This window comes from Eleutherodactylus coqui, chromosome 2, assembly GCF_035609145.1.
Source record: "Eleutherodactylus coqui strain aEleCoq1 chromosome 2, aEleCoq1.hap1, whole genome shotgun sequence".
In the NCBI taxonomy this organism is placed as follows: Eukaryota; Metazoa; Chordata; class Amphibia; order Anura; family Eleutherodactylidae; genus Eleutherodactylus; species Eleutherodactylus coqui.
In genome coordinates, this window is record NC_089838.1 from 275,422,543 (window position 1) to 275,450,197 (window position 27,655).

The window sequence follows — 27,655 nt, forward strand, 5'->3', positions numbered from 1 at the left end:
TAGACACTGCGATTATCGCTAAAACGATCGTCGATTAGCAATTTTTTAGCGATCATCTGCTGGTGTAAATGGGCCTTAAATCTTTCAGTCGTTTGAAAGGTTATCTCTATGTGTAAAAGGGCCTTAAATTTATTGGCTCACTACTCTGACAATAGCTTGTCTCTGATATTGCAGCTCAGTCCTACTCACCTGAGAGGTGTTGCACTGCAATACCATATAGAGAACTTGGATAGAACTTGCACCGGGTCTGAAAAAGGCATAAAAACACACAAGTGACCCAACAAGTGGATTTATGCAGATCCCTGAAACAGCCCACATACAAAAGGAAGGAGATGATCGCTTGTTTCCGTTTATGTGATTAAAATTCTCACTTTTATTCTTCACAGGGATTTTATACCTTTGTCTGGTTAAGGTAACAGTCACAGTCTTTCCATCAGCGTGATCGATCACAATTGTCCTAGAAAGGGGTTAATTATATACAGCTGGGGTAAAACAAAAAGGGGGTTAAAGAGGCAGGCAGATAAAATGACAGATGGGAGATCTGAAGCTGGTTTCGGTGGTGAAACACTCTATCCGGTGAACATCCCCTCGTCTTGTAGTCTCCATCAGAAAATGATGCGTCTGATATATTAGTACGTGTTGACAGCTGTAAACTCTCAGTGGACACATTGAATGACCAGTGAAAGTTGGAAAGCCGCAAAACCATGCCGAATTTCCCAAAAATGGATACTTAAAACACGGCTTTGAAATTTCATGGTGCGACAATCTGAACCCCATCTAAAAAACAAACAAACAAAAAAATCCCCAAACAGTCCAGCTCTTAAACCGCTCCTCCTCGGACTCAGTATTGGCTGTTTCATGAAGACACGGACACTCTATTAAATACACACGACAGACAGTGTACCATAGCAGCAAATAAGGTTAAAAAAAGAAAGAAAAACCTTGCATATTAATGCATGAGAAATGTACAAGGTCCTGAATTTGTGTGACGGGATCAGGGGCTCCACTTTTGGCAGATTACTAAGAAACATAACAAGATGGCGGCCACAGCGCCCCCGTCCTGCTGCTTCTTACTGTACAGAATTAAATCAAAGGTAACGGTGGTGGGAGGTCTAGAGCGTGATCTCTAGCGTGTGCTCCAGGCCGTGGGGCGCAGGGTCACTAAAGTCTGGCAATGGTCCGTTTCGATGGTGGCCATACTCAAATTTAATGCGCAGCTCTCCAATCTTAGACAGAGGCAGAATATCTGGGATCCACTCGATAGTGAATGGGGTCGGCTCCTTCTGGTCTGGGGAAGTGTTACCTGCAAAGAGTAGAAAATGTATATTAAAAAACATCACCCAGCCTGATTGGGCCATATAGATATCGTTTAAGTAATTTTAAAATATAATTAATAAAGAATTATCATTTTAGATTTGTCTAAACTGTGAAAGGGCTTTATTACTAATAATTTAGACGTTAATCTGCTTCTGTGACGGCGAATTTATTGTTATGGCAGGCTTTCTTTCAACCAATTTGAACACTAATGAATGGCTCTCAGAAGCAAGCTCTGTCTTCTCTGAGGACTCATATATCCCTTCCAATCCCCATCTTACTTTGAATTCTTGCTTTAAAAATCTTACTAAAGAGTATAAAGAGTATACTCGCTGTTGGTGGGAGGTCCAAGGCCTCCAGAGATATGTGGAACAGAAGATAGTACCCAGAGGACTGCGAAACCAAATATTGCCCTCTCCCCGCTTGAGAACACCAGAGTTTATGAAAAAGTGGGAAGAAACGTCAACCGAGTCATCTATAAAATTAATTCAACTCCTATTAGAAGAAGAGAGTAAAAATCTCACTAAAGACCAGAAAGCAGTAGAGGAAAGTATAGAACAGGCAAAAAGGTTCTCTGCTGACCCTGAATTTCCACAGAAAGAGAAAATATTACAGAGCCAAATCGAAAAATATACTCAGCACGTTAAGGAACGGAAGCATTCCCTCTTTACAAGGGACCTTCAGGACTTCAGGGATCAAAAAGCTTATTCTAACGCTATTCCATTATCAGAAACTGAAGCGAGTTCTTCAGATATAGAACCGTCAGACAACGAAACTGCAAGTAATAGGAGAACGTATCTCCCCCCTCGCCACAATAGAGGCCGTCGCCCCTACCGAGGTAGAGGTAGATCAAGAGAAACCTCTAGTAATTTTCTCGATCAGCCAATATCGAGATATTTTTTACGGGGGAGCAGGGACACATACACTCAGCGGTAAATACAGAGTTACGCAGTACAGGCCTGTCATCTGCTGATCGACCACAAAGCAACACTATGCAGATAATTAACGTGTCCAAACATAAACTTACCAGCATTGAGTGCTCTGTGTTGGAGAGGGGGTTGTCCTTCGTCCCGACGACCAAATACGATTCATTCGTCTGGACGAAGGACATCTCCCTCTTCACCAGAAAGTTAAGGTGGAGAAAATATTTCATTCAAAAAGACAAAATAAGAGCGCAAGAATTAGGTCTCGAACCAGGCGACATGCATGCTATAGATACCCTAGAGTCTCTAGAGAATGAGACCTTAGGCACTGGTCCATTCACAGACCTTAGATTGCCAAACAAGACTACACCTCCAGCGGTCCACTGTCCGGAATTGGACATGTTTGAAAGACTTGTCACCAGAGACCTAAAAACTCTGCGACCTAGGGCCCAAAAATTCCCAAATATGACCAAACAGGAATTCGAAGCACTCAATGCCTTGAAAGAGAACGACAGCATAATTATAAAACCCTCTGATAAGGGTGGCAATGTCGTTGTGATGGACACTGAACAATATGTTCAAATGTGTGGCCGACTGCTGAATGACAGGGACACATATACTAAATTAAGGTCTGACCCCACCCAGACATATTGGATTGAGCTAAAAAGAATACTATCGGAAGCAAAGGAAAGCCAACTGATTAACGAGTCAGAATATCGGTATATGCTCAATGACACCCCACGGATATCAAGCTTTTACTCCCTTCCCAAGGTGCATAAAGGGCTGGAACCCTTAAAAGGAAGACCAATCATATCTGGTGTCAATAATTTGACACAGAATCCAAGCCAATATGTAGACAGGATCCTGAGGCCATTTGTGTCTTCCCTTCCATCGTATGCAAGAGACACGATGGACCTCCTTAGACAATTACAACATCTTCATGTCGATCCTGGCACCTTGATTGCCACCCTGGATGTGGAAGCGCTGTATAGTTCGATTCCGCACCAGGGTGGCCTGAAGGCTATACAGCACTTCCTTTCGCAAAGGGGAGTATATATGTCCTCGCATACCGATTTTGTTCTCTCTTTACTCAACTTTATACTAACCCACAACTTTTTCATCTTTGATTCGAAGTACTTCCACCAGCTCAGGGGCACCGCGATGGGGACGCCTTGTGCCCCATCGTATGCCAACCTGTACCTGGGCTGGTGGGAGGAAAAGATTGTCTTCGTCGAGAATAATAACCATTGGTCCAAAAATGTTCTCTTTTGGACGAGATATATTGACGACATCCTTATCCTCTGGTCTGGCGAAGAGATGGAATTTAAGAACTTTGTTGACTCCTTAAACAGTAATGATCTCAATCTACACTTTACATCATCAATTAGCAAGAATAAAATCGAATTCCTAGATGTAACTATCGAGATTAAACAAGACGGGTCACTTTCTTCAAGTCTTTACCGTAAACCCACTGCTACAAATAATCTCCTGAGATGGGACAGTTTCCATCCCCATTCCCTTAAAAAGGGAATACCAAAAGGACAATTTCTCCGGGTAAGGAGAAACTGCTCGGAGACAGTGACTTTTGAAGATGAGAGTAAAAAACTGCATGAGAGATTCACACAAAGAAGATATCCCCCAGCACTCTTAATAGATTCATACAAACATGCTCTTGAAAAAAACAGAGATGAACTACTAAACCCACGTGAGAGGAAAGAAATCCCCACTGTGAGAGTGCTTGGTACCTTTGACACAGGACATCAACAAGTCAAGGAAGTACTAGATAGATACTGGGAAATACTGGTGCATGATAAGGACATCAAAGACATAATCCCAGAAAATCCCAGGATAACATACCGCAGGGGCAGAAATATTAAGGATCACCTTATTTATAGCCACTTTGATCAACCAAAACACAATGACAATTGGTTAACCAGAAATGTCCCAAACGGAACATTTCCGTGCTCGAGATGCGTTTCATGCAGCTATGTAGAGAGAAGCAATACTTTCTCCTCAACGGCCACTGGAAGAATCTATAAGACCCGTAATTTCTTTAACTGTACTACTCGAAATATGATCTATCTCGTAACGTGCAAATGTAGAAAACAGTATATTGGAAAGACAAGACAGGAATTTCGAAGAAGAATTCAAGGACATATCGGGAATATAAGAAGAAAAGAAAAGACCCCCATCTCGAACCACATCTGGGAAGAACATGAGGGAAATTCCGAATGTGTAAAATTTCAAGGAATTGAACTCATCAGGACAGATGTAAGGGGGGGAGATATCGACAAATTCCTCCTCCAGAAAGAAGCAAGATGGATCTTCAGAATGGATACTGTATACCCAAAAGGGTTAAATGAGCAATTAATTTTCAATTGCTTTATATGAGTCACAGAGAAGTACACAACTACTCCAGATGTCTGGTCAATCAGAGATCATACTTATAATCACTAAACATAGACCTAGTAGTTAATACACTGATATATAGTAACTAACCACCTAAAAAGTTAATCCATCTCCTCGTCATCTTTAGTACAGCGTATTTACAATACGTCTGTTTGACACTATGGACTGGTTATCATGGCATTACAATACCATAGCATTGTGGCATTCTGAATAATAATGCTACTGTTCCAAAAATTTAAGGGCAACTATATCCTTCTTATACTTACCAAGTCCTGTCTCGAGGTTGATTTACACCCTATATACTATTATACTAGGTCAGCTAGGGGAGCTGTCTAATAAATCCACTCTATTAGATTTTATAATACAACAATGTACACTACCTATGTTGAAGACACACTGTCATAGTGAATAACGGGTATATTAGTTATACCACGTGATCAAAAGACACTGTGTACTATTGTACTAATAGTAATCATAGCGCCGCCATGCCGATTCCATACATGTATAACTGGTGCATAGCCTCCTTCCACATAAAATACTGAGATTATATCAGCATTGCCAGTAAGCAATATGGCGGAGACTGTCATAGCGTCATCCGCGTCATTACGTCATGACGCGGCGACGCAGACAGCGCCGGCCCTCATCGCTTTTACAACTACATTCTAGCATGAGAGACCCTGACGTTGCGGCGTCATGACGTCACCACGTAGTGCGGCAGCCAGCGCCCCCCCACTAAACATATCAGCGGCATAAAACCTAATGTTGGAGGCTCCACAATACAAAGCAATGCAGCCAGGGCCCCCCTCTTTAACCAATCAGTGGTGTTGAACATAGAGGGGGAGGCTCTGCAGTGTACAGTCCGGTCTCTCTCCTTTATAACAACCTGGAGTGATCGGCTAACTATACGGGTAATCGGCAATCAGAGTAAACAACTCTGATAAAACATACAGGCGCTTATGATTTCAGATATTGACAGTCACTCCCCCAAAGCTACTATATCACTATAACAAGACAGACAACAAAGTCAAGATGATCTCCACCCACCCTGAGACCAGCTGATTGGTGGATTGAAACAGACACACACACCCTGGGAGGAGCTAAGTGTGCTTTATAAGGGCAGACACTTCTCTATAGCTCAGATAGCCCTGACCTACCACCAAGGCCAGAGGCGCTGCTCTATTCATGCTATACTCTATACCACTATATCTCAGATAGAGACCTATTTAGGGACATGGAGACTCTGCTACAGTGACCCCACTGTGCATATATCTAGCTACTAGATCAGACTCAGGTTTTGCCTATACCATCTTTATTGGAAAACCTGAGCCTTGCACTACTTGACAGGGGTCACTTTTATCTATTTGTTGGCATAAGAGGGCTTATTCTCTAATTTAAAAAGAGGCTTCCTCTAATATAACTGCCGCTATAGGCAGTATTTGCTCTATTTTGCCCGTTCACAGGCACAGTTAAAGAATTGCTACTGTGCACGCTTTATCCATGTTGGCATAAGAGGGCTTATTCTCTAAAGAGGGCTTATTCTCTAAAGAGGTCTCCTCTAATACAACTGCCGCTACAGACATTATCTGCTCTATATTGCCCGTTCTCAGGCACAGTCAAAGAGTTGCTACTGTGCATGCTGAGATACTGAATCAGACCTAGCTGTTATATAGACTATCTTGGACAACAGTCTCGGTCTGGTCAGGGGGCATCCTTTGGCAAAAAGGTCCTTCAAGACCCACTATTAGCCCACATCTCTAATGCCACTTTCATTCTAATACCTCAAAGAGTCTCCCTCTATATAAACACGAGATATTACCGTTACTTGGCAGTATATGCTTGATATTGGTTCGGAGTAAACTCGGAAATACATTATGAACAAGCACCAATGATTCGTGCTTTGTGTACTAATAAACATATAAAATTGATCCTTTAGTACTAAACTCATTGATCTCCTGATGACCCGCCATTATTAGCGGAGAAACGCGTTGAGAATAAATGGAAAGAGATTATACAGTACTGAGAGAGCTAACTATGAGTGCATCAATGCCGATATTAGTAATCTGAATGAATTAAGAATCCAGGACTACTAAACAGGCCCTGGAAGGAGAAGAAGTGTGCTCACTGACATTTATACTGGGCCCACAACTTGTCCTTATATCCTTTCTCTTTTGCTCGCATGAATTCAAGCATAAGAGGGTTTCTAGAGAGGCATATAGGTTTCTGAATAATGATATGAAGATCCGCACTACTGCATGATACATTTCAATCAACCTTTATTACAACACAGCTCTCTAGAAACTTATTTTCCCTCTGTTTAAAACTATACTATGCTTCATTGCTGAGTCTATCTAGTGATGGTAGCTGAGTTGTTCTGATAGTGAACCAAGAGCACAAGAGAGGGACACTAGTATAGAATTTGGTCCGAGTTCTTTTTAATTGTTCGTTGATTAAAGCCACTGTACGTTGCCAACTTCCCATAACATGCTCTTCCTCTCTGCTATGATTGTATACAGAGGGAAGCAGTATTAGGATGTGGCACCTAGGTCCTTGAATAGACTCTCATATCTCCATCAACCCAGTGGCTTCTGTGTTGTGCCCCGTGTTCGTTCAAGTAATTTTTAAATATAATTAATAAAGAATTATCATTTTAGATTTGTCTAAACTGTGAAAGGGCTTTATTACTAATAATTTAGACGTTAATCTGCTTCTGTGACGGCGATATAGATATCCCACAAAGCATGCAAGCTTTCGGTACAAGTTATCAATGGGTACCTAAAACTCATTAGCTGTTATTCATTGCTATTGGAAAGGGGGAGGAAGAAAAACTATTCCGACAACTTTTCATGGTTATATTTCTGCACTTTTTTTACAGTAAGGTATGAATTCTATTTTATTCTACAGCTTGTTTTGTTTTATTTACATCACTGCCAGATATTTTTAATATATTGGTTGTATTATTTTTGTACTATTTGCACCATAAAAGCATTTTTTCATTATTTTTTTTTTACAGTGGCAAATTCAGAAAGCCATAACTCTATCTCTTCAATGTAGCTGGTTTTTGTGGTCCGAGTAATATTTTTGTTTTACACGACTCATAGATTGGCTTATTATTAATTCTTTTTATAGGGTAGGGTAGTAAAGCAGTTGTCTCCGAACCGTGTTTTATCAGCTTTTCACATGCTAATTATCCAGCAGATTATAAACGAGTGTAATATAGGGGTCCAGCGTCCCCCTCTCCTCTGCACCGTGCCATCTGTAGTGAGGAGCAGCTTGATAGGGCGGTTGCAAAGCATGCTTGGTGCTATTCCATTCATTTCAATGGACTGCTGTCAGTCTTTGGCAGTCCCGTTGAATGGAGCGGCACAGCGCAGGGTTTGGCAACCACCCTATTCAAGCTCCTCCTCACTGAGGTGGCACGGTGCGGAGGAGAGGGGGCATGGGCAGCCGCTGTCAAGAGCGATGGAGCTCTCAGCAGTAAAATCTCCTCAAGTTAAGAGTTTTATCACCTATCCTGTTTTATCACCACCGCTTTAGCTGGAAAAAGCTGCCACTCCTTTTTGTGATCTTTTTTACAGTGGGAAGAAATAACATTTTAAAGAATACCTGCACTGTCAGTCTGCAGGACTTGTGCTCGGTCCGCTGTTTTCGGCTCCTCCAAGCAGCTGAAGGCAGCCCCATATAATGCTTATATAGCCCAAAACAGCAGACTGAGAACAAGCGCTGCAGACTAAAAGTTTAGTTACTCTAAGGCAGGGGTGTCAAACTCATTTTCACCGGGGGCCACATCAGGTTTTTGGTGAACTTCAAAGGGCCGATTGTAAGACAGTACAGTAAGGGCTCGTTCACACCAGCGTATTTGCGTACATAATATGCAGAGAACAGAAGCCATTGATGTCAATGATTTCATTCACATGATGTATATTCTCACACAGCATGACCTATATTGTTTCAAACTACGCACCCCGATAGGCCATTGAAGTGAATGGGCCGCGCAAATACGTGGTGAATGCGCAGGAAGCCTATGTATTCAATGCATATTTGCGCACCATCTCAGGGGCCAATCTGCGTTCTTTTCTGCGTGCCCAAATACGCAGGCATAAGCGATTTTCGATTGCGCAAATACGTAGCGTATTTGTGCGACCGAAATGCAATTACGCCCGTGTGAACGAGCCCTAATAGTGACCCCCATAGTGGTCGCAGTAGTAATAGTGACTCTGATAGTGGCCTCAGTAAAAATAGTGACCCCTATAGTGGTCGCAGTAATAATAGTGACTCTCATAGTTGCTCTAGTAAAAATATTGACCCCCACAGTAGACCAGTTAGTAATAGCGATCCCCACAGTGGCCCCAGTAGTAATAGCGACCCCTACAGTAATATTACCCCCTCCCAGCAGCAATATTACCCCCTCCCAGCAGCAATATTAACCCCCACCAGCAATATTACCACCCCACCCGACCCCCGCAGCAATATTAACCCCCTGCCAGCAACAATTTAATATTAACTCCCTCAGCCCCGGCAGCAATCAGCATTATTAACCTTCTCCCAGCAACAACAATATTAACCCTCACCCCCCAGCAGCAATATTAACTTCCCCCTTCCCCAGCCATATGCTTACCTCCTCCTTGCTGTCAGCACCGTTCCTCCTCGGATTGTGCTGAGCCCGGGTGGCATATGAACTTTTCCCACAAGACTTCTGCACTATTGAGCAATTCCAGCAACCTGATTGGTTGTTTGGTTCTCTGGGTTGGCTGATTCCCCAATCAGATTGCTGGAATTGCTGACAAGTGCAGAAGTCTTGTGGAAAAAGTTCATATGCGTCCGGGTGTGCACTGACATCAGTGAGCAGCACGGCACGCTTCCTCCCTGAGTCCTCTCCTGCGGAACTGAAGAGCAGGGGACTAAGGGGAGAAGGGATCAGCGCTGTCAGTGTGATTACCAGCGGGGAGCTGCGGCACCCCAGCTGGTAATCACTACAGTGGTGAGCGGCCGTCAGCATGCCGCGGGCCACATAACGCAAGGCAGCGGGCCGGATTCGGCCCGCGGGCCTTGTGTTTGACACATGTGCTCTAAGGCCTCATGTCCATGGGCGGATCGGATTCCGCATGCGGGAGCCCACAGCGGAATCGGACCCTGCAGGATTCTACTTACCTGTCCAGGTCTTCTGCAGGTCTTTTCTCCTCTTCACTGTGGAGGGGTGCGTGCCGCTGCACATGCGCAGTGGAGTTTTTTTTTTAATCTCCTGCTTTTCTGCGGATCAGACAGCTTCCATTGACTTCAACTAAAAGGTCCGCAAATCAAATCCGCATGCTTTATTTCACTTGCGGACGCCTAGGTATCCCTATGGGTGGCATTATTTCTGGATCTTCCGCAAATCAGATCCGCCTACGGACATTGCGCCTAACTTTATTATGTTGTGGTTACAAATGCAGAAATACCAAATACCTTTTAATTTTTGCTTAGATTTTTTATTATATCCTTGCTTTACATTGGGATTTTTAATGGGAAAAAAAGGCGATTTAAAAAGACAAAAAACACTTAAAGGGAATCTGTCACTATATTTTTGCAGCCCTCACTTAGAGCACCATACATTAGTGCCCGTCACCCTGATTCAATGATATGTCTGCTGTATGTATCTTTGCAGTAGTCTGACTTTGTATTTTATTATCCGACAGACACAGAACTAGTTCTGAATATTCATGAGCTGCTGGCTGGCCACACCCACCCTGCCCTCCAGCCAATGACTGGCAGCTCTCTGTCTATGCACAGACATAAGCCAATCAATGACTTGAGCGCAGGGTGGGTATGGCCAGCCTGCAGCTCATGAATATCCGGGAGCCCTTGGGTCGCTCTCACACAGCCCGCTTTTTACAGCATTTAGCATGGTGTCTCAAACGCTGTTAAATGCATCAATTGATTTCAAGGGGGCTCCTAAGACTAGCGTTCTAATGCCACGTTTTTCGAGTGCTGCCTGTTCTATTTTCCGGTGTTTAAGCATTTTTTAAAAATGATGCGTCGCCCATTGCAATCAACGGGGGAGCATTTTCAACACGGTCAAAAAAAATGTAGTAGAAAGCGTTTTTGAACGCAGTGCTCTATGCCACCGGGAGCGAAAGTGGTGAATCATAAGCTTGCTAAAAGTGCAGTATCAACGCAGGCAAATGCTCACACTGAACACTGTACAAAGCAGCCCGGCCCTTGTAATGACGCTGCATTTGGAAACACAGCGTTTTTACTAGCGCCTGTGAGAGTGGCCTTAAAGTAGTCCTCTATACATGTGCTGTCCACTGCTAAAATGCAAGTTTCTATAAAAGTACTGCACAGACCCACACAGCAGATGTGGCATATTGTCATTACCCTGTGCTACTCTCAGGAAGATGTAGACAGGAACGGTTAAAGAATCGAGGAATGTTTAGCTTGCAAAAAAAAAGGCTGAGAGGAGACTTAATAGCTTGGATACAAGATCTAAATAGCGAAAAGGTAGGGATTGGCATTAGCTTCGCTCCCAGCTGTTTATTAAACAGAGAATGAGCAATATGTTACATTTTAAACCCGCTTTGGATGGCAAGGGCACAACTGCTGAGCTGGCGACTTGTATTGTACGCTGAAGTTACTTAGTTACATCGCTTTGCCAGAAGGTGTTAATAACTGGCAAGAAAATGTCAGAGAACATTTGTGTCCTTACAGGTTTCATTTCCATCTCTAATAACCATCAACATAGATTTCCAGTTTTCCACTTATTTTCTTAAAATGTCAGCACACCAGAAACCTCACATCTTTATTCATTAAGCAAGAATTCCCACAACGTACCAACTTTCAGGAAGGTTTTCAGTTCAAGAGGCCGGATCGGCTGCTTCTCCAGTCTGCCGTAAGTTTCTGCAATGTTCTCCACTTCCACTTTTGGGCATTTAAATAGATCGAAGGTTCCATCTCTGTTCTGGACAAAACTTCGGGTAATTTCTAGTGGCATCTGGGAAGGTGATAAAACACACCAGTCATTCATACTCTGCGTTACTGTTACTGCAAATGTATGGCGATGTACACCCTTTTGGCATAGGTCTTGGTAATGAAAGTTGATGAGCATGTTGTCGGAGGTCAGCAGATTTACCAAGTGTTCACTAAAAATGTAAATCGAGTCTAACCTGTGAAGACACCAAGAGAATTCCGAAATTACTTAATATTAAAAAGTTAATAAAAAAGAGGACTTAATAAAGCCCTATAGTTGCAGACTGTAGTGTGAAATGCTATATAAAACGGTAATTGGCAGCTTCTACAGCATAATAAGGAAACCCTTTTCCTAAATGTCCAGAAATGTCTTCGGTCACTAAAAAGCTTATCTGTAGTAACACAGCAAATAGTGGCCAAGGAGGGTGGGGGATGCAGCTACAGTTACAATCAGTGTGTCTGTGAGGCTGCATGCTGTTAGGCTTCAAACGAGCGGATTTTGGCTGCGGAATCCATGGTGAGCGTCCGCAGCAAATCCCTTTCAAAGCATGCTATGTACTTTCGCTTTTGCCTTTATACTCGTGGAAACGAATTGCGGAGAAAATAAAAAAATTCTAAAAAATAATCGCAGCATGCTCTATTTTTCAGTCAATGGAAGCCGTCCGGCCCGCAGTCCATCAGCAATTGACATTGCAGATGACGCGGGTACCCGCAGCCTGTCTAGCAGCAGCACGGAAAAAACAAATATTTGTTTTTTTCTTGAGCAGGGGGTTGGACCCGATGACCCTGGAGGTCCTTTCCAACTGTACCATTCTAGGATTAAAAATCTGTACTTTGCATGACCAACGGCCAGTGTCTGCGGTCATCTGCAGTACACCAAAAGGAGGTACACAGGGTGGCCGGCCGAGGTCAGAGCTGGAATCCAGCAAGAAGCCACACAGCAGGTCTGTTTCAGCAACTCAAAAAGGAACAACTAAGCGACTTTTCGCCAAGTGCCCTATTGGGGGCAGTGTGTATGCGGGTCAACAGGTAGCTGTAAAGAGTGGTTATTTCTTACCTCTGGTGTGTCGAAGATCTGTTTAACATGTAAAATATTAGTGATGTGCCAGGTATACTTAGAGAAAGTCCCCAAAGGAAGAGCATCCTTTCTTACAAAGGCTGAAATACAGACATTCAATTGAAACCGTGTTAAGACAACAATTCTGCACCAGCCCAAATCATTCTTACAATAGCAAATGCTGCAAATTTACTCTTTATTAACCCTTTCACCGCCAGGGTATATAAGGCAATCTTCACACTTTTGACGTACACAAATAAAGCATGAAATTATATTATTTTTAAAAAATCATTTTATACCCCCATACCCATATATTTTTTGAACATAGACATCTGGTACATTATGGAAATGCCAGCCAGCACTTTGCACTCATAGTACCTTCATATCAAATTCATGTTGAGGCTAAAAGTCTACCCCAAGAAGAGCCTGAGATGTACAGTAGATCATAGTTAAGTGTAGAGTTTATATCCGCCATGTATGCCTATTTCAATATGCATATAGCTACACTAGGTCACTAAATAAGCATAAAAAGTAATTAGACACATCTTCTAAACTTTAGTAGAAAACGTATAAGACCCCCTACATTGAAAATCAGCACATATAATTTGGCAGGAGTGCGGCGATAAAGTGAAGAAAAGTTCCTGCGTGTCACCCAAGGGAGTTGTTGGAGGGTAGTCAAGGGGGCAGATGACAGTAACAGGCTGTGATCTTTCTTCCTCCTGTCACATACACCTCCATTACAAACACACTGAACCAATTACAACCACACTTGTAAGCTATAATGTGATTCCAGCACACCTGAGTGCTATCCCTTATATTCTAGTCCAGGAAATTTTTTGCATTGTGAGTGAAGTCAGCATGAATCTGTAATATTAAGCTGAATGATATAACCCTATGCACATATGGCTACATGCTGCCGCTGCTGTGTGATGGCTGCCCAGGTTGTTGTGGTACCTGTGGTACAGTTGGGAAGGCGCATCCTTGCATTACCCATGGACAGCCTCTGTGACAGAGCATCAAAAAAAGACTGGGGAATGTGAAATACCAATGGCTCCGGTTTACCTAGGAAAATAAAAAGCGAAGATGTTAGAGAGTGTACAAACAGAAATCCCCTTCACAAAACATATCTGGTTTCACACAGGCGAGAATCTCCGTGAGTTTTGTGTGTTGCAAGACGCACAAAACTGGCGTGGATATGAACTCAATTCTTTTGAACGGAGTCCTACACATGAGCGATGGTTTCCCTCACAGCAACGCTGCAAGGAAAAAAGAAAATAGCTGCATGTCCTACTTTTTCGTGTTCCTCGGAACGTATCACACATTGTTTTCAATGGGGCTTTAAATACATCGCACGGCTCAGCTCTCACATGCTGTGCGATATGCATGCAAGGCTTCCCATTGAAAGCAAGGGGAAACACTTCCGACCCTCTAATGCGCATAAAACTCGCACGAGAGGATCGGAATTCCACAGAAGCGATACATGAAGTTTTTACCTTGAGAGTTGCCCCGCGTGTAAAACGTACGTTGCTGAGTGCGACATCACGCCGTGTTTCTCAGGCGGAAATCACGCCGCCCCCCCCACCCGTGCACTTAGCAGTCTCTGGCTCGGTTAGCACTAGCGTCCTCAATTCTGTTGAACGTGATGGAAACCTGATGGGACCCACGTCAGAGGCTCGTATTGTATATGTGAACAGAGCCGTACACCATTTCACAGGTTTTTTTTTATATAAAACTATATACATAAGTGGAGTGACTCTAGATATAATTGCATTTTATATCCTGAACAGATCCTTAAAAGGGGTTTCCAACAGTCAGAAAAAAAAGTTGAAATGGGCTGAGGATGGCACAAAATAACAAACTTAGCATTACTCACTGGTCACATGTCTTCCCTGCCCAGCTCAGCCACTCTGATCCTCGCCATCCTGATCCAGGAAGTTGTAGTAGAGGTCATGTGCCATCCACCATTCACATAGCTGCTACAGTCAATCACTGGCCTAGGCAGTGAAGTGCCAGTAATTCACTGCAGTAGTCACATGAATAGTGAATGCAATGTAACCTCTGAAACAACTTTATGCTGTGTTGCACTAGGTGGGGTGGAAGAGGATAACATGAGGGGTGAGTAGTGCTTAATTATTTTGTTCCATCCCCAGACACTTTTTTATGATTTTTGGAAAAACGTTTAAAAGGGAATGTACAGGGATAAAAAAACATGGCTGCTTTCTTCGAGAAACAGCGCCCCACCCATCCATGGGTTGTCTGGCATTATAGCTCCACTGAAATGAATTGTTCCAAGTTGCAGTACCACACTCAACCTGTGGACCCGCATGGCACTGTTTTTGGAAGAAAACAGACATGTTTTTCTCTTCTTGTGCAACCCATTTCATTAGAGCCGCATACACAATTCTGCTGGCTTCCACTGGAAACATGTGACAGTTGAGCTTCTACAATGCAGTTTGCTTTTTCAGAGTACTGTACAGTATCTGGTATAAAGACTACACATAATGAAAGTCACCGACAAGCTCTGTGCAAACATTGAGCAAGTAAAGAAGGCTGGAAGATTTTCAAGTGCAGCTCTGGACTATAATAAAACTCTGTAAAGTGGCACCATGTAATGAAATTTATTTCCAAAGTTAGCCATCTTTTTATGGAGTTTATATCTGTATATAAACAAGAGACGTGGCTTAAAGCTTCTGGGCCCTAAAATTTGTGACAGTTCTGCCGTGTTTCCCCCAAAATAAGCCCTAGTTACAGTTAAAAAAAAAGTCAACAGAAATGCATTGGTGTGCGAAAAGGGCCATAAAAAACAATTGCTGCATTTTTACAGCGCTTTTCCGGGTCAGCCGAGTCACTAACCCAACAGGCTCGATCTAGGTCCTTCCCGCTGCTTTCCAGAGCCCCGACGCGGTTACCGGAGTCCTCGCCTGCCCACACAGGATCACTTCTGCGGCTCAGCCAATTCATAAATTCCGCCTCTACGACGGCTTTGATTGGTTCTTCGTGCACCATGGCTCAGCCAATCAATGCAGCGCTAGAAGGAATCAATCACAGCCATCACTTCGTGGAGGCAGGATTTAAGAATCCAGTAACCAGGAAGGGATCCTGTGTGGGTGGCTGAAGACTGTGGGAACTGCGTCGGGGCTCTGGAAAGCAGCGGGAAGGACCAGGCCTGCTGGGTAAGTAAAATACAACATTCCCCTAAAATAAGTCCCTTTTTAGGGCAAACATTTATATTTCGGGGAAACAGGATAGTAATTGAATCTTCTTAGGTGACAGAGGCTATGTTGGGCCCCCTCAGACACCAGTGCCCAGGTACAAATCCAACCTGTGGGACCGTTATGGTGATGCCCCCAATATAATCCGTAAAACAGTGTTCAAAAGTGACCATGTATGTTAATTATATACGGGTGGTACATTTCCACTCACATGTATACAGCTACTTACCATCAAACTGAAAATGCATGGTCTGATGGATCCTCTCAGTCACACTGGCCAACCAGTCCACAAAGGTCAAGGATACCTGACTCTCATTCATCAGCTGACTTGGCACTGAGAAAAGGACGTGAACAACCATTATAATCATGGGATGAGAGAAGACGACTAATATTAAGATTGGAACAAACAACACTGAGCTGGAAAGTACCTTAGGACAGGCTATCAATTGTTTTAGTCTAAGAAAACCTTACCAAAGGAAATACCATCAATACCAGACCATGCAAAACAATAGAGTCCAAAAGCAAACAAACCAGCTTTCAAATCAGCCAGTCGTATTTCCCAGTTATTTGTACAGTGACATAGTAAAGACGATGATCATCAGTTTTAAAAAAAACCTCTCCTAGGCGGTGTTAGACTGAAGATTAACCCTTTCCAATCCACTGTCTGACGTCTGAAGACATTCTGATTGAAGCCTGTGCAGCTCCAATGTCAGAAGACGTCCGGCAGGCTATTCTCACTGTATATTACTGGCCGCTCTGTTGTCAGAGACCTCTCCAGCAAGTCCCATACCGCAGTACTGGCTCTAGCCAGCAGATGGCGCCATTGTATAATGACGGAAAGAGAAAACCCCCTAGGAAACCCCGAATTCAAAATTGGATTGCAAAGGGTTAATGCTATTACTACTAGTACGCTGAGCTCTCTCACTGGCTACAGCGGCTGGTTTACGGGACATCACAGGCTAATTGTAGCCCGTCAACAATAAGTCACCAGGAAACCCTGGAGCTGCCAGCGAGGGACCTGCTGGGAGAGAGGAGAGTACGAGCCATTTGTTATGTTGTGGCTATGAGGGAGCTGCTTTTAGACAAAACTTTGAAAGTTGGGCTCACACAAGCGGGTCAGATTCCGCATACAGATATCCGCAGCGGATGACCCGCGAATGATCACGGAAACAAATCACGTATGGTCTTGTATGTGAGAGGTTTCCCACGTATTGTCCGCACGGAAGAAAAATCGCAAGCAGAAAATGACATCAGAAAGTTGCCCAACCCATTCTCTTGTGCTGTCGTGGCGAGAGCGGTTCTGAGAGCCTTCAGAATGGGATACTGCTCTCTAGGCTTGACTGGTTTATACTACTTATTTTGGAAGTAGTATAAACCATTTAAAGAAAAAAAAAACCCACTTATTCTTGTGGAGGAAGAGCCCAGCAGAATAAGCGAAGGTTGCAGACCATGTGTATGGGTGTGCTGCTCTCCCCAGACTCTGTCCTGCATTGTCTGCCCACAAGTTCCTGCTTTCTTTATGCCATTTGGTAACTGGTCTCCCAGCAGCATGTGTATGAATCCGCGTCCATACACAATGTTATTCAAACACATCCATAGAGATCAATGGAGCTCATACGCATGGAATCCACAGTAAAATAAAGCATGCTGAGATTTTTCTTCTGCTTGCGGAATCCGCAATTCAGATCCGCTCGTGTGAAACCCCCTTACTCAGATAACCCCTTTTCAAGGGGTTTCTTAGACTAAGCTATAAGACAGTCAAAGCTGCTTTGTAGTGTTTCGCTAACCGTTCTTCCACTATCCTCCCTGCTTATTATTTGTAGTCAGCGATGGAGGTCCACAGGTTGCCATGTCATCACAGCAGCCAATCCCTGCCATATAAAGGGCCATCAGCATAGACAGTACGTCAGAGTGGCAGGGCACAAGTGGATGCCCCGAACACAAGACAAGTCTGGATTGTTCCACGGTTTTAGCCACATCAAAATTTTGTTAAAGTCTTTGAAAAAAAATATATAGTTTTTTTAACTTCATTTCCAAGTTTGATACAATTAGAATACAGAATGTACCTGGTCTCTTTGTAGCAGAGTTGATCACTGGCTTTTTCGGGGTTGTTTTCTTCACAGTGGGAATTACAGCATCCTGGACTAAGGAGTTGGCGCCTGACACAGAAAGAAAGAGTCATACAAGTGCTAAAACTTCATTGCCCTAAGGGGTTCTGTCAAACAAAAAAATTCTATACTTACCTATCCCTCCCTAGGCAGACTCCTTACTAGATCTTCACCTCCCCGATCTTTTCCTGGCTCCTCGAGTCACCGGGTCACCTCACCTTCAGCCGGCCGGATCCTCTTCTTCCTGTGACATTACGTCTAGTCTCGGCATTCTGCTTCCTGCAGGTCCATATACCAGTAACGTAGCGTTCACTGCCTAGCAGGAAATGCAGAATCCTATGCCGGACTATTGCCGAGACTGTGCATGCGGGCTGTCTCGAGGAAATGGTATATGAACACTCACGGCGAGACAGTGCACATGCGCAGTCTCGGCAGTAGCCCGTCATTGGATTCAGCATTCCCAATAGGTAAGTATTGAATTTTTTCTTCTAATGACAAAACCCCTTTAAATCATGGAGAACTACTACCAGCTCTACATATTATGTGGCGTTTGGGATGGTCATACATTGGAGGTGGCAGGTTAAGGGCACTGCAAATTTTTGTTCCTACCGGATATCAACTTTCAACATGAGAACTGACCTGGCCGGTTGTTTAATTCTGTCCTTACTTCCGTTACTCTGCTCCACAAAGAGAACAGTGAAATGGAAATCGTTAATGGGGCTAACGCTGTGTGACACGAGCCCTAATATAGAAGTTTCTTTACTCCCCGTTATTTGATAAATTACATGGTTAAGACCCAAGACAGATTCCAATGCACCCCAATATGTGACCCGTGTGGTATTTTTACCTGGAGATTCCTCGCTTCTTGGTTTCTTGGGCTTCAGCATTGGGGAGGAGTCTTCATGAATCTGCACCACAGTCTCTACAGTATCCATCTTGCTGTCCGTCTCTAACACAGTAATCTCTTTAACGCCTGTAGATTTGCAAGCATGGAAAAGTAAACAGTAAAATTACATTTGTCTACCGCTACACTGCCGCTTTTTAGGAGACTTCCTAGTAATAGCTGCAGTTTCTAAGAATGCACCGAGTTGCATGCACCCAAAGTGGAGCCTTCCAACACCGCACCACAGGAGAAGTTCCCCCAGTGTGTACCATATGCTAATACCACTTAGGCATCGGGAGTACATGAAGCAATAGATACCTGTACTAGCACAACTTTAAACATTTTTTTCCAAAGTATCAGTTTTTGCCATGGATGTGCAGCATTTGTTTCGGTGGATCTGAACAAGGATTAGTTTCCTTCAATGGGGCTAACTGCTTATGACTGGTGTAGGAAATACTCCAAATTGTTTGCATGGGGAAATTTAGCAAATTTGATTAGAATTTCCGCAGAGTTCATAACTATGTGAACGGACGTTTAGGATTCCGCCAAGACTGAAATAATCTCAGGGAGCTTACGAGAAGGAGGGTCCTCACCGATCACGAGAATGAGGGTCCTCAACGATCACGAGAATGAGGGTCTTGAGTGACCCCAAATGAATGAAGCAGTGGTCACTTGTACGCATTACTATGAAACTGCCATAGATAGCTGAGTGCTTGTGACCGCCGCTCCATTCATTCGGAGACAATCGAGACTCCTGTTTTCGTGATCAGACACTTACAGGGGTTCTCTGGGTGTGAATGATTTTTTTTTTTCCTCAACACAAGAACATCATGTGACCATTGAGCCTCTAATTAGCTGCAGCAGTCAGTAAACAAAGATCAGGAGAACCGCAGGAGCCGTAGAACTTGATCGCCAGGGTATCAATCAGGTGAGTACAGCTGCTATTGTTTTAACACATTTTCACCCATGTTTAAAAAAAAAAAAAAAAAAAACACGCCCGGACAACCCCTTTAAGACTTATTCAATGGCTAAGTGAAAAAGTTAGCTTTGTGTGACAACCCCTTTAAATGCAGATGTAACAATCACACTCCTGTTCTTCTAGCACCTTGTACGGACTGTTATTTGCTCACCTTCCGACATGACAAAGAAATATTCAGTGAATTCCTCCGTAAGGCCATCATCGCTGGCAAAAGCCCCCAGGCAAGTATAGAAGTGCACACACCTCTCCTCGTTCTCACCCTTTGACGAAGTAGCTTTGGACGTTTTCTGGGCTTCGCAGGAACACTGAAAAAGGTGGTTGGATCCTTTTTGCATGCTGGCTTTTTGTGTAAAGTAGACATGGATGTAGCCCAGGCTGTTCTGTGCGCTAGGTTTGCACCGCACTACTAGGACAGATTTGTTCACCCTCTGAACCAACGGTCCCATGCACTCGCTAGCTAGTACCCAGATATCCTGCTTGATGTCTGTTGGGATCTGCATGGCATTCAGCACTGAGCTTTTAAGTGGCAGCGGCTCAGCTTCAATATGGGAGCTCATTGCCTGCTTAATGTGTTGGCATTGGTTTTCTACTACCCCTCGAACTGCTGCTTTAAGACAAGAAGGAGCGAAGCAGCGTCCGGAGCTAATCTGAGTGATGATTGTCCCTTCTGCAGTCTCTATGGTGGTCTCAGAAATGCCCAGGACGACGAGACATCTGTGATCTGGACCTCTGTCCCTCTGCCTCACTGAGAATATCTGCATATCGGATCCGGTAAGAAGCTTCACGGCATCTCGAGGTGGAGGCTTGTTGTTTCGACATCGGAACACGGTGCCACAGCTCTTGTTTTTGCAGCTCAGGCCGCGGGTTCCATTGTAAGTACCGCAGTGCGGGCATTTCCGAACACCTCGCAGGGTAGGTTTTCCCAAATTAGAGAGGAAATCAGGGACCTTTGGCTTCCCAGGAATTGGATCCATACTGATCTAAACCATAAAATGACAATTAAAAAAATCATAATTAGTGCAAAGAAGAATGAAGTGCATACCGAGAAAGGTACTAGACTTAGCAATTATTAAAAGGGTTTTTTGAGGAAAAAACATTAGCAACCAGAAATGATGAGCCATTAGTGTACATTACCCCCAAAAATCCTCTAATTTATAATATGTACAAAACTACACATATTTCTTCCAAGCACCAAGAATTAAAGAAGCTGTCCAGTTGTACACTACTGATGGCCTATCCCCAGGAAAGGCCCGTAAATTTTCGGGGGTCTGCTGCCAGGCATCGCCACCAATCATTTGTTTGCCGGGTTGGTGTGCTCCGGCACCGAGCTGATTTCTGCAGGAATCATAAAATAGCACAGTTGGAAGGGACCTCCAGGGTCATCAGGTCCAACGCCCTGCTCAGTGCAGGATTCACTTAAAAGGGTTGTCCCGCGAAAGCAAGTGGGGGTTATACACTTCTGTATGGCCATATTAATGCACTTTGTAATGTACATTGTGCATTAATTATGAGCCATACAGAAGTTATTCACTTACCTGTTCCGTTGCTAGCGTCCTCGTTTCCATGGTGCCGTCTAATTTCAGCGTCTAATCTCCCGATTAGACGCGCTTGCGCAGTCCGCTTTTCTCCCTTCTGAATGGGGCCGCTCGTGCCGGAGAGCTGGTCCTCGTAGCTCCGCCCCGTCACATGTGCCGATTCCAGCCAATCAGGAGGCTGGAATCGGCAATGGACCGCACAGAACCCACGGTGCACCATGGGAGAAGATCTGCGGTCCACCGTGGGTGAAGATCCCGGCGGCCATCTTAGCAAGGTAAGTAAGAAGTCACCGGAGCGCGGGGATTCGGGTAAATACTATCCGGTTATTTTTTTTTACCCCTGCATCAGGTTTGTCTCGCGCCGAATGGGGGGCCTATTGAAAAAAAAAAAAAACGTTTCGGCGCGGGACAACCCCTTTAAGGGCCATTTATATGAGACGATTATCGCTCAAAATCCGTTCACAAAAACAAATTTGAGAGATAATGGTTCAGTGAAAATACAAAAACATTGTTTACTATTCACTTACTATTGGTTATCGCTGACTTTCAGTCAGCATAAAAACCATCCCTGCATCGCAGGCTTCTCGTTCCGTGTAAACACTCCCTGCTGCACATAGAAGGTGAAGCGCTGAACAAGAAGCCCGTGATCCAGTGGTGAAGTCTGCCTGTGTAAACTCTATGCACGAGCGCTAACGACCTTAACGATGATGTAAGCGCTCGTGCTGTCATTTAGATGACTGTCGTCGCATCTAAACGGGACATTAATCATCCCAGACAGATATTTGTCCAGCCCGTTTGAAGACTTCCATTGAAGGAGAACTCACCACCTCCCGTGGTAACCTGTTCCACTCATTGATCACCCTTGCTGTCTAATATCTAATCTGTGTCTCCTCCCTTTCAGTTTCATCCCATTGCTTCTAGTCTTTCCTTGTACAAATGAGAATAGGGCTGATCCCTCTGCACTGTGACAACCCTTCAGATATTTGTAGACGGCTATTAAGTCTCCTCTCAGCCTTCTTTTTTGCTAGTTAAACATTCCCAGATCCTTTAACCGTTCCTTATAGGACATGATTTGCAGACCGCTCACCATCTTGGTGTACGCTTTTCTAAATTTGCTCCAGTTTGTCAAGGTCTTTTTTTTATTTGGGGTGCCCAGAACTGGACAGAGTATTCCAGAGGAGACCTGAACAAGGAACGGTAGAGGGGGATAATTACCTCACGTGATCTAGACTCTATGCTTCTCTTAATACATCTCAGAATGGTATTCCTTTTTTGTTGCTGCATCACACTGTTAACTCATGTTCAGTCTGTGATCTTTTTCACATGTGCTGCTTAGCCCAATTCCTCCTCCCATTCTGCATGTGCCTTTTCAATTTTTTTTGCCCAATTGTAGGATTTTGCATTTCTCCTTGTTAAATACCATTCAGTTAGCTGCCACTCACTGTTCAAGCTTGTCTAGATTTGTTTGAATCTCTCTCAGGAGATCAGGATAAGGGTTTGGACAACACTGGGCCCAGGACAGAGTCTTGTGGTACCTCACTTGAGACAATCTTCCAATTGGATGTGCAGTCATTTATGACCACTCTTTAAAGTACGATCACTCAGCCAGCTGTGAATCCACCTAACAGTTGCCTAGTCAATCCCATATTTGGTCATTTTTTCAATAAGGATGGTATGAGATACTTTATCAAATGCTTTACTAAAATCAAGATATAGTAATATCTACCGCATTTTCCTGATCAACCCAGCATGCGATTCTGTCATAGAAGGAAATTAGATTCGTCTGGCATGACTTGTTTGTTACAAACCCATGCTGGCTCTGGTTAATTACTCCATTCTCATCTAAGTACTTGCATACATGCTGTTTAATAATTTGTTCAAAAATCTTTCCCGGTATAGAAGTCAGGCTCACAGGCCTGTAGTTTCCTGGGTGTACCTTCTTCCCTTTTTTGAAGATAGGGACATTTGCCCTTTTCCAATATTTTGGGACTACTCCTGTTTTCGGGGAATTTTCAAAGATTATAGCGAGGGTATTGCGGCGGTTCTGGGATTGCTGCCATGCTGATAGTCTGGTGCAGGTTTTGGAGGTTGTTCTCCATCTTTTGGCTCTGGCGAGTGTGGTATTACGTGAGACATGCTTAGCAGCACCTGTGGGTAATTGTCAGGGTTATTTAGTCTGAGAGAAAACAGATACAAAATAGGAATGTCAAAGTTCGGCCTTCTCAACAATCATTTTGATCAATTCAATATTTTCATCCTGTAAGCATTGTTGACTCTTCTTTTGCTTTTGACATACCCCCAAATTCTTTTTTATTGCTTTTGGCCTCTCTTGTAAGCCTCAATTCATTATTATTTCTGACACTTGCCCTACAGTTACTGCAAACTGCATTAAAATCTTCTTTAGATTTCCATTTGCTAAACATATTTTTCTTCCTTTTTAACATGTTTGTACGTTCTCCGTTCATCCATCCTGGCTCCTTTAAATGCTTCCCATTCTTCCTTTTAGGGATTGTTAACGATTGAGCTTTGAAAATCTCATTTCGCAATATTTTCCAACCCTCTTGGACATTTCTGTCCTTAAGAACATTCAACCATTGGCTCCTTCCTACCCCCTTTCTGAGTCTATTAACCCCTTCCCACTTCAGGGCGTACATTTAAGTCTTGTAGTGTCGGGGTATGTATGAAGAGAGATGGCAGCGTGACCTCTCTTCATACAGCGTGGGCGTCAGCTGTTTATTACAGCTGACACCCGTGGGCAATAGCTGCAGGTCTTCCTACCTGTGTTATCCAAAAATTCAAGAACAGCATGATCGCTGCCTCCTAAGGTCCCAGCCACCCGTACTTCCTCAACCATTTCCTCCCTGTTGGTAAGGATTAGGTCCAAGACCTCAGACTCCCTTGCTTTCTCTTCTACCTTTTGAAAGATAAAGTTGTCAGCAAGAGCGGATAAGAATTTGTTGGATCCATTTCTTTTACCTGAGAGAGATTCCCAACAAATGTCTGGATAGTTATAATCTCCCATGATCACTATGTCATGCTTTTTTGACAGCTTGGCCATCCGATGTAGAAAGAGTTCATCTATATCTTCTGCTTGTCCAGGTGGCCTATAGTAAATGCCTACAATGGTGTCCTTTCTGTTGTTCTCTCCTTGTATTCTTACCCAGACAGTTTCTACAGAACTCCCATGCTCTGAAGCTTGAATCTCTGTGGAGATGAATGCTTTCCTAACATACAACACAATACTCCCTCCCCTTTTTTTAGGTCTGTTTCTTATAAATAAGTTGTATCCTTCAAGCCTTGTATTCCAATCATGTGTATAATTCCACCAAGTTTTCGTGATGCCTATGACATCATATTTCTCTTCCTTTGTTAGGAGCTCCAATTCCCCTTGTTTGCTTCCCATGCTCTGTGCATTTGTGTAGAAACATTTTAGTTTGTGATCGGTGTTTCTTGCTCCTCTACTTTCCTTCTGAACTTCTTCTCTTTGGGCTTTCTTTTCACATTTAATAGGAAGGTCCTGAAATGTATTAATTAGCTGTATATTTTTGCCTAGCCCTTCACTTTCTTCCCATATTGTTCTAGTTTAAAGCTCACCTGACAGCTCCATTCCCACTGCAGTGGCCAGACTTGGTATTACAGACCAAGTTGCCATTCATTTCAATGGGAAATTTGCTGGTCCACTGCAGTGGTAACTGAGCTTTCTGCCTCCTGCCGAAATCAGCTCTATGCATGAGGGTGCCAGCCAGGTGAACAGCTAATCAGTGTGGTTCCCGTGCAATGGACTCCCACCAATCTACTACTGATGATAGGCCATTATTTGTTTATAGATTAACCCTTTTCAATCCACTGTCTGACGTCTGAAGACATTCTGATTGAAGGCTGTACACAGCTCCAATGTTGAAAGACATCCGGTAGGGTATTCTTACTGTATATTACTGGCCGCTCTGTTGTAGGGGGCCTCTCCAGCATGTCCTATACCACAGTACTGGCTCTTGCCAGCAGATGGTGCCATTGTATAAATGGCAGAAAGGGAAAGCCTCCTAGGAAACCCTGAATCCAAAATTGGATTGCAAAGGGTTAACCCCTTTAACTCTATGTTTCCTTAACCAATCCGCCAAGGACATGGGCAGTAAATGTAAGCATGTAACAATATATGTAATAAGGTGATTAAAGGGGTATTCCCATCTCACAAAGCAATGGTATATCGCTAACATTTACCATCACTTTATAATCGGTTGGTGGAAACAGACCTCTGAGACCCCCACCGATACTAAGAATGAAGGGGCTTCAGCACCAGATTAAAGCAGTGTGCCCATCTAAGAACAGCAGCACTGCCCCATTACTTATATAGAGCTATGCTGTAGTTCTCTACACTGTCAGTGGAGACGCTGTGCTGTGAAGGAGCCACATTACTAAAGGAGCATCAAAGCATTTCATTCTCAGGAATAGTGGGGGTCACGGCAGTCAAAATCCCACTGACCACAAATTGATGGCATATTCCAGCAACATGCCATCGATTTGTGAGATGAGAATATCCCCTTATTAAACTGAAGAACCCCAATTTTGATGTCCTCTCTGGGTATTGTAGTCCGCCCATCCCATTTATTACTTTAGTTGCCTGACTTTAAACCTGATCAAGCTCTGATATGTCCTTCTTGAGTACAAGTGCCGAAGCTGTACAGAATATTCCATGTGTGGTCTGACCAGTGACTTGTAAAGTGGAAGAACAATGTTCTCACCATCTGCCCCTAGACCTCTTTTGATGCACTCTACGATCCTATTTGCCTTGGCAGCAGCTCCCTGACACTGGTTGCTCCAGTTAAGCTTGCAGTTAACCACAATCCCCAAGTCCTTTTCCATGTCAGTGCTACCCACACTGGCGTAAGCACATATACGCTCACAATAGCATGCCGTATATGCGCTATACAAAGCACGAGGTTGTGTGTTATTGCGCCCGTATCGGTAATTTTTGCTGTAGTTTTTTGCGCTGCCAGGATTCGCAGCACCCTGTATGAGTAGGAGGGGCAGCTGACTTAGTAGGCCTAGGTGTTCGGGTTTAACCCGGCGAAATCGTGTAGTTCAGTGCACAATTTCAGGCAGAAGGGGAGGCTTTGGTGCGCAATCAAGCACCAAGACAGAGCATGTTGTATTTTTTCCCCGCGCTCGAAAAGCGTGAGAAAAGAATCACGTGTGAAGTAACTCATTGGCATTGATAGGTTCTATTTGCCGTGCAATCAACTCACAGAATTTGCGGACGCAAATGCGCATGTGTGCGGCAGCCCTTAAGGTTGGTCTGCACTTCTTCCTGTGTTAGATTGGTGACATTTAGTGGAGAGTTTACTTTATAACTCTGCATTTCACCTGACATTTCATTTTCTGTGAATATACTGACGAAAAAAAACTATTTAATAGATGTGCTTTCTCCTCATCACCCTCTCCACTTTCTTCTATATTACTTATTAAAGGGCCAACACTTTCAGTATTAATCTTTTTACACTTTATACAGTTGAATAACAGTTTAGGGCTAGTTTTGCTATCTTTGGCAATGTCTCTCTGTATCCAACTTTGCTGCTTCATACATAATTTACTTTTTTCCTTATAAGTTCTTAGTGCTTCTTCATTGCCTTCTTGCTTTAGTAAATGCTCACTTTTTGTTGTAAGCGTTTACACTACTAAAAAACTCCCATCCCCTGTATATTACACTAGCATATAAGGTGAAGCCCTCTATGTATTACACTAGTATATACTGATAAGAGGCAGACCCTTGCATATTACTCTAGTGCATAAGGTGCAGCCAACCCTGTTTATATCAAACTAGTATGTACTGATACAGTGCACCCCTCCCTTCCCCTGTACATTGTGCTTGTATATACTGATAAGGTGCAGCTCCCTGTATATTACACAAGTTACAGCCCCTTCCATGATTATTACACTAGTATTTAGGAAGCAATCCCCTTCCCTCATGTATATTACACTAGTATATACTGTACAGCCCTCTCCCAGTAAATTACACTAGTATATAAAGGTGCACCCCGCCCCTTTAGATTGCACTAGTATATACTGATAATGTGCAGTTCACTGTATATTACTCTGTTATATAAGGTGCAGCCCCCTCCCTGTATATTACACTAGTATATAAGTGCAGACCCCTGTATATTACACTAATATATAAGGTGCACACACGCCCCTGTATATTGCACTAGTATATACTGATGAGGTGCAGCCCCCTGTATATAACACTAGAATATAAGATGCAGGGTCCTCCCCCGATCCCCATATATTATACTAGTGTC

General features: G+C 43.5%; 1 protein-coding gene across 2 annotated transcripts in view; it reads right to left on the reverse strand.

The window, feature by feature from the left end:
• Nucleotides 1–349: 349 nt before the first annotated feature.
• Nucleotides 350–27,655, reverse strand: part of C2H2orf42 (chromosome 2 C2orf42 homolog) — a 36,373-nt gene continuing 9,067 nt past the window's right edge. For both annotated transcript variants that reach the window (XM_066593029.1, XM_066593030.1), the window contains exons 2-9: nucleotides 19,979–20,807; nucleotides 18,813–18,938; nucleotides 17,924–18,016; nucleotides 16,087–16,191; nucleotides 13,600–13,707; nucleotides 12,646–12,746; nucleotides 11,454–11,613; nucleotides 350–1,303 (exon numbers count right to left, since the gene is read on the reverse strand). In XM_066593029.1, coding sequence (XP_066449126.1) covers nucleotides 1,113–1,303; nucleotides 11,454–11,613; nucleotides 12,646–12,746; nucleotides 13,600–13,707; nucleotides 16,087–16,191; nucleotides 17,924–18,016; nucleotides 18,813–18,938; nucleotides 19,979–20,801 — 1,707 coding nt within the window. In that variant the 5' untranslated portion in view covers nucleotides 20,802–20,807 and the 3' untranslated portion in view covers nucleotides 350–1,112. The remainder of the gene's footprint in view (nucleotides 1,304–11,453; nucleotides 11,614–12,645; nucleotides 12,747–13,599; nucleotides 13,708–16,086; nucleotides 16,192–17,923; nucleotides 18,017–18,812; nucleotides 18,939–19,978; nucleotides 20,808–27,655) is intronic.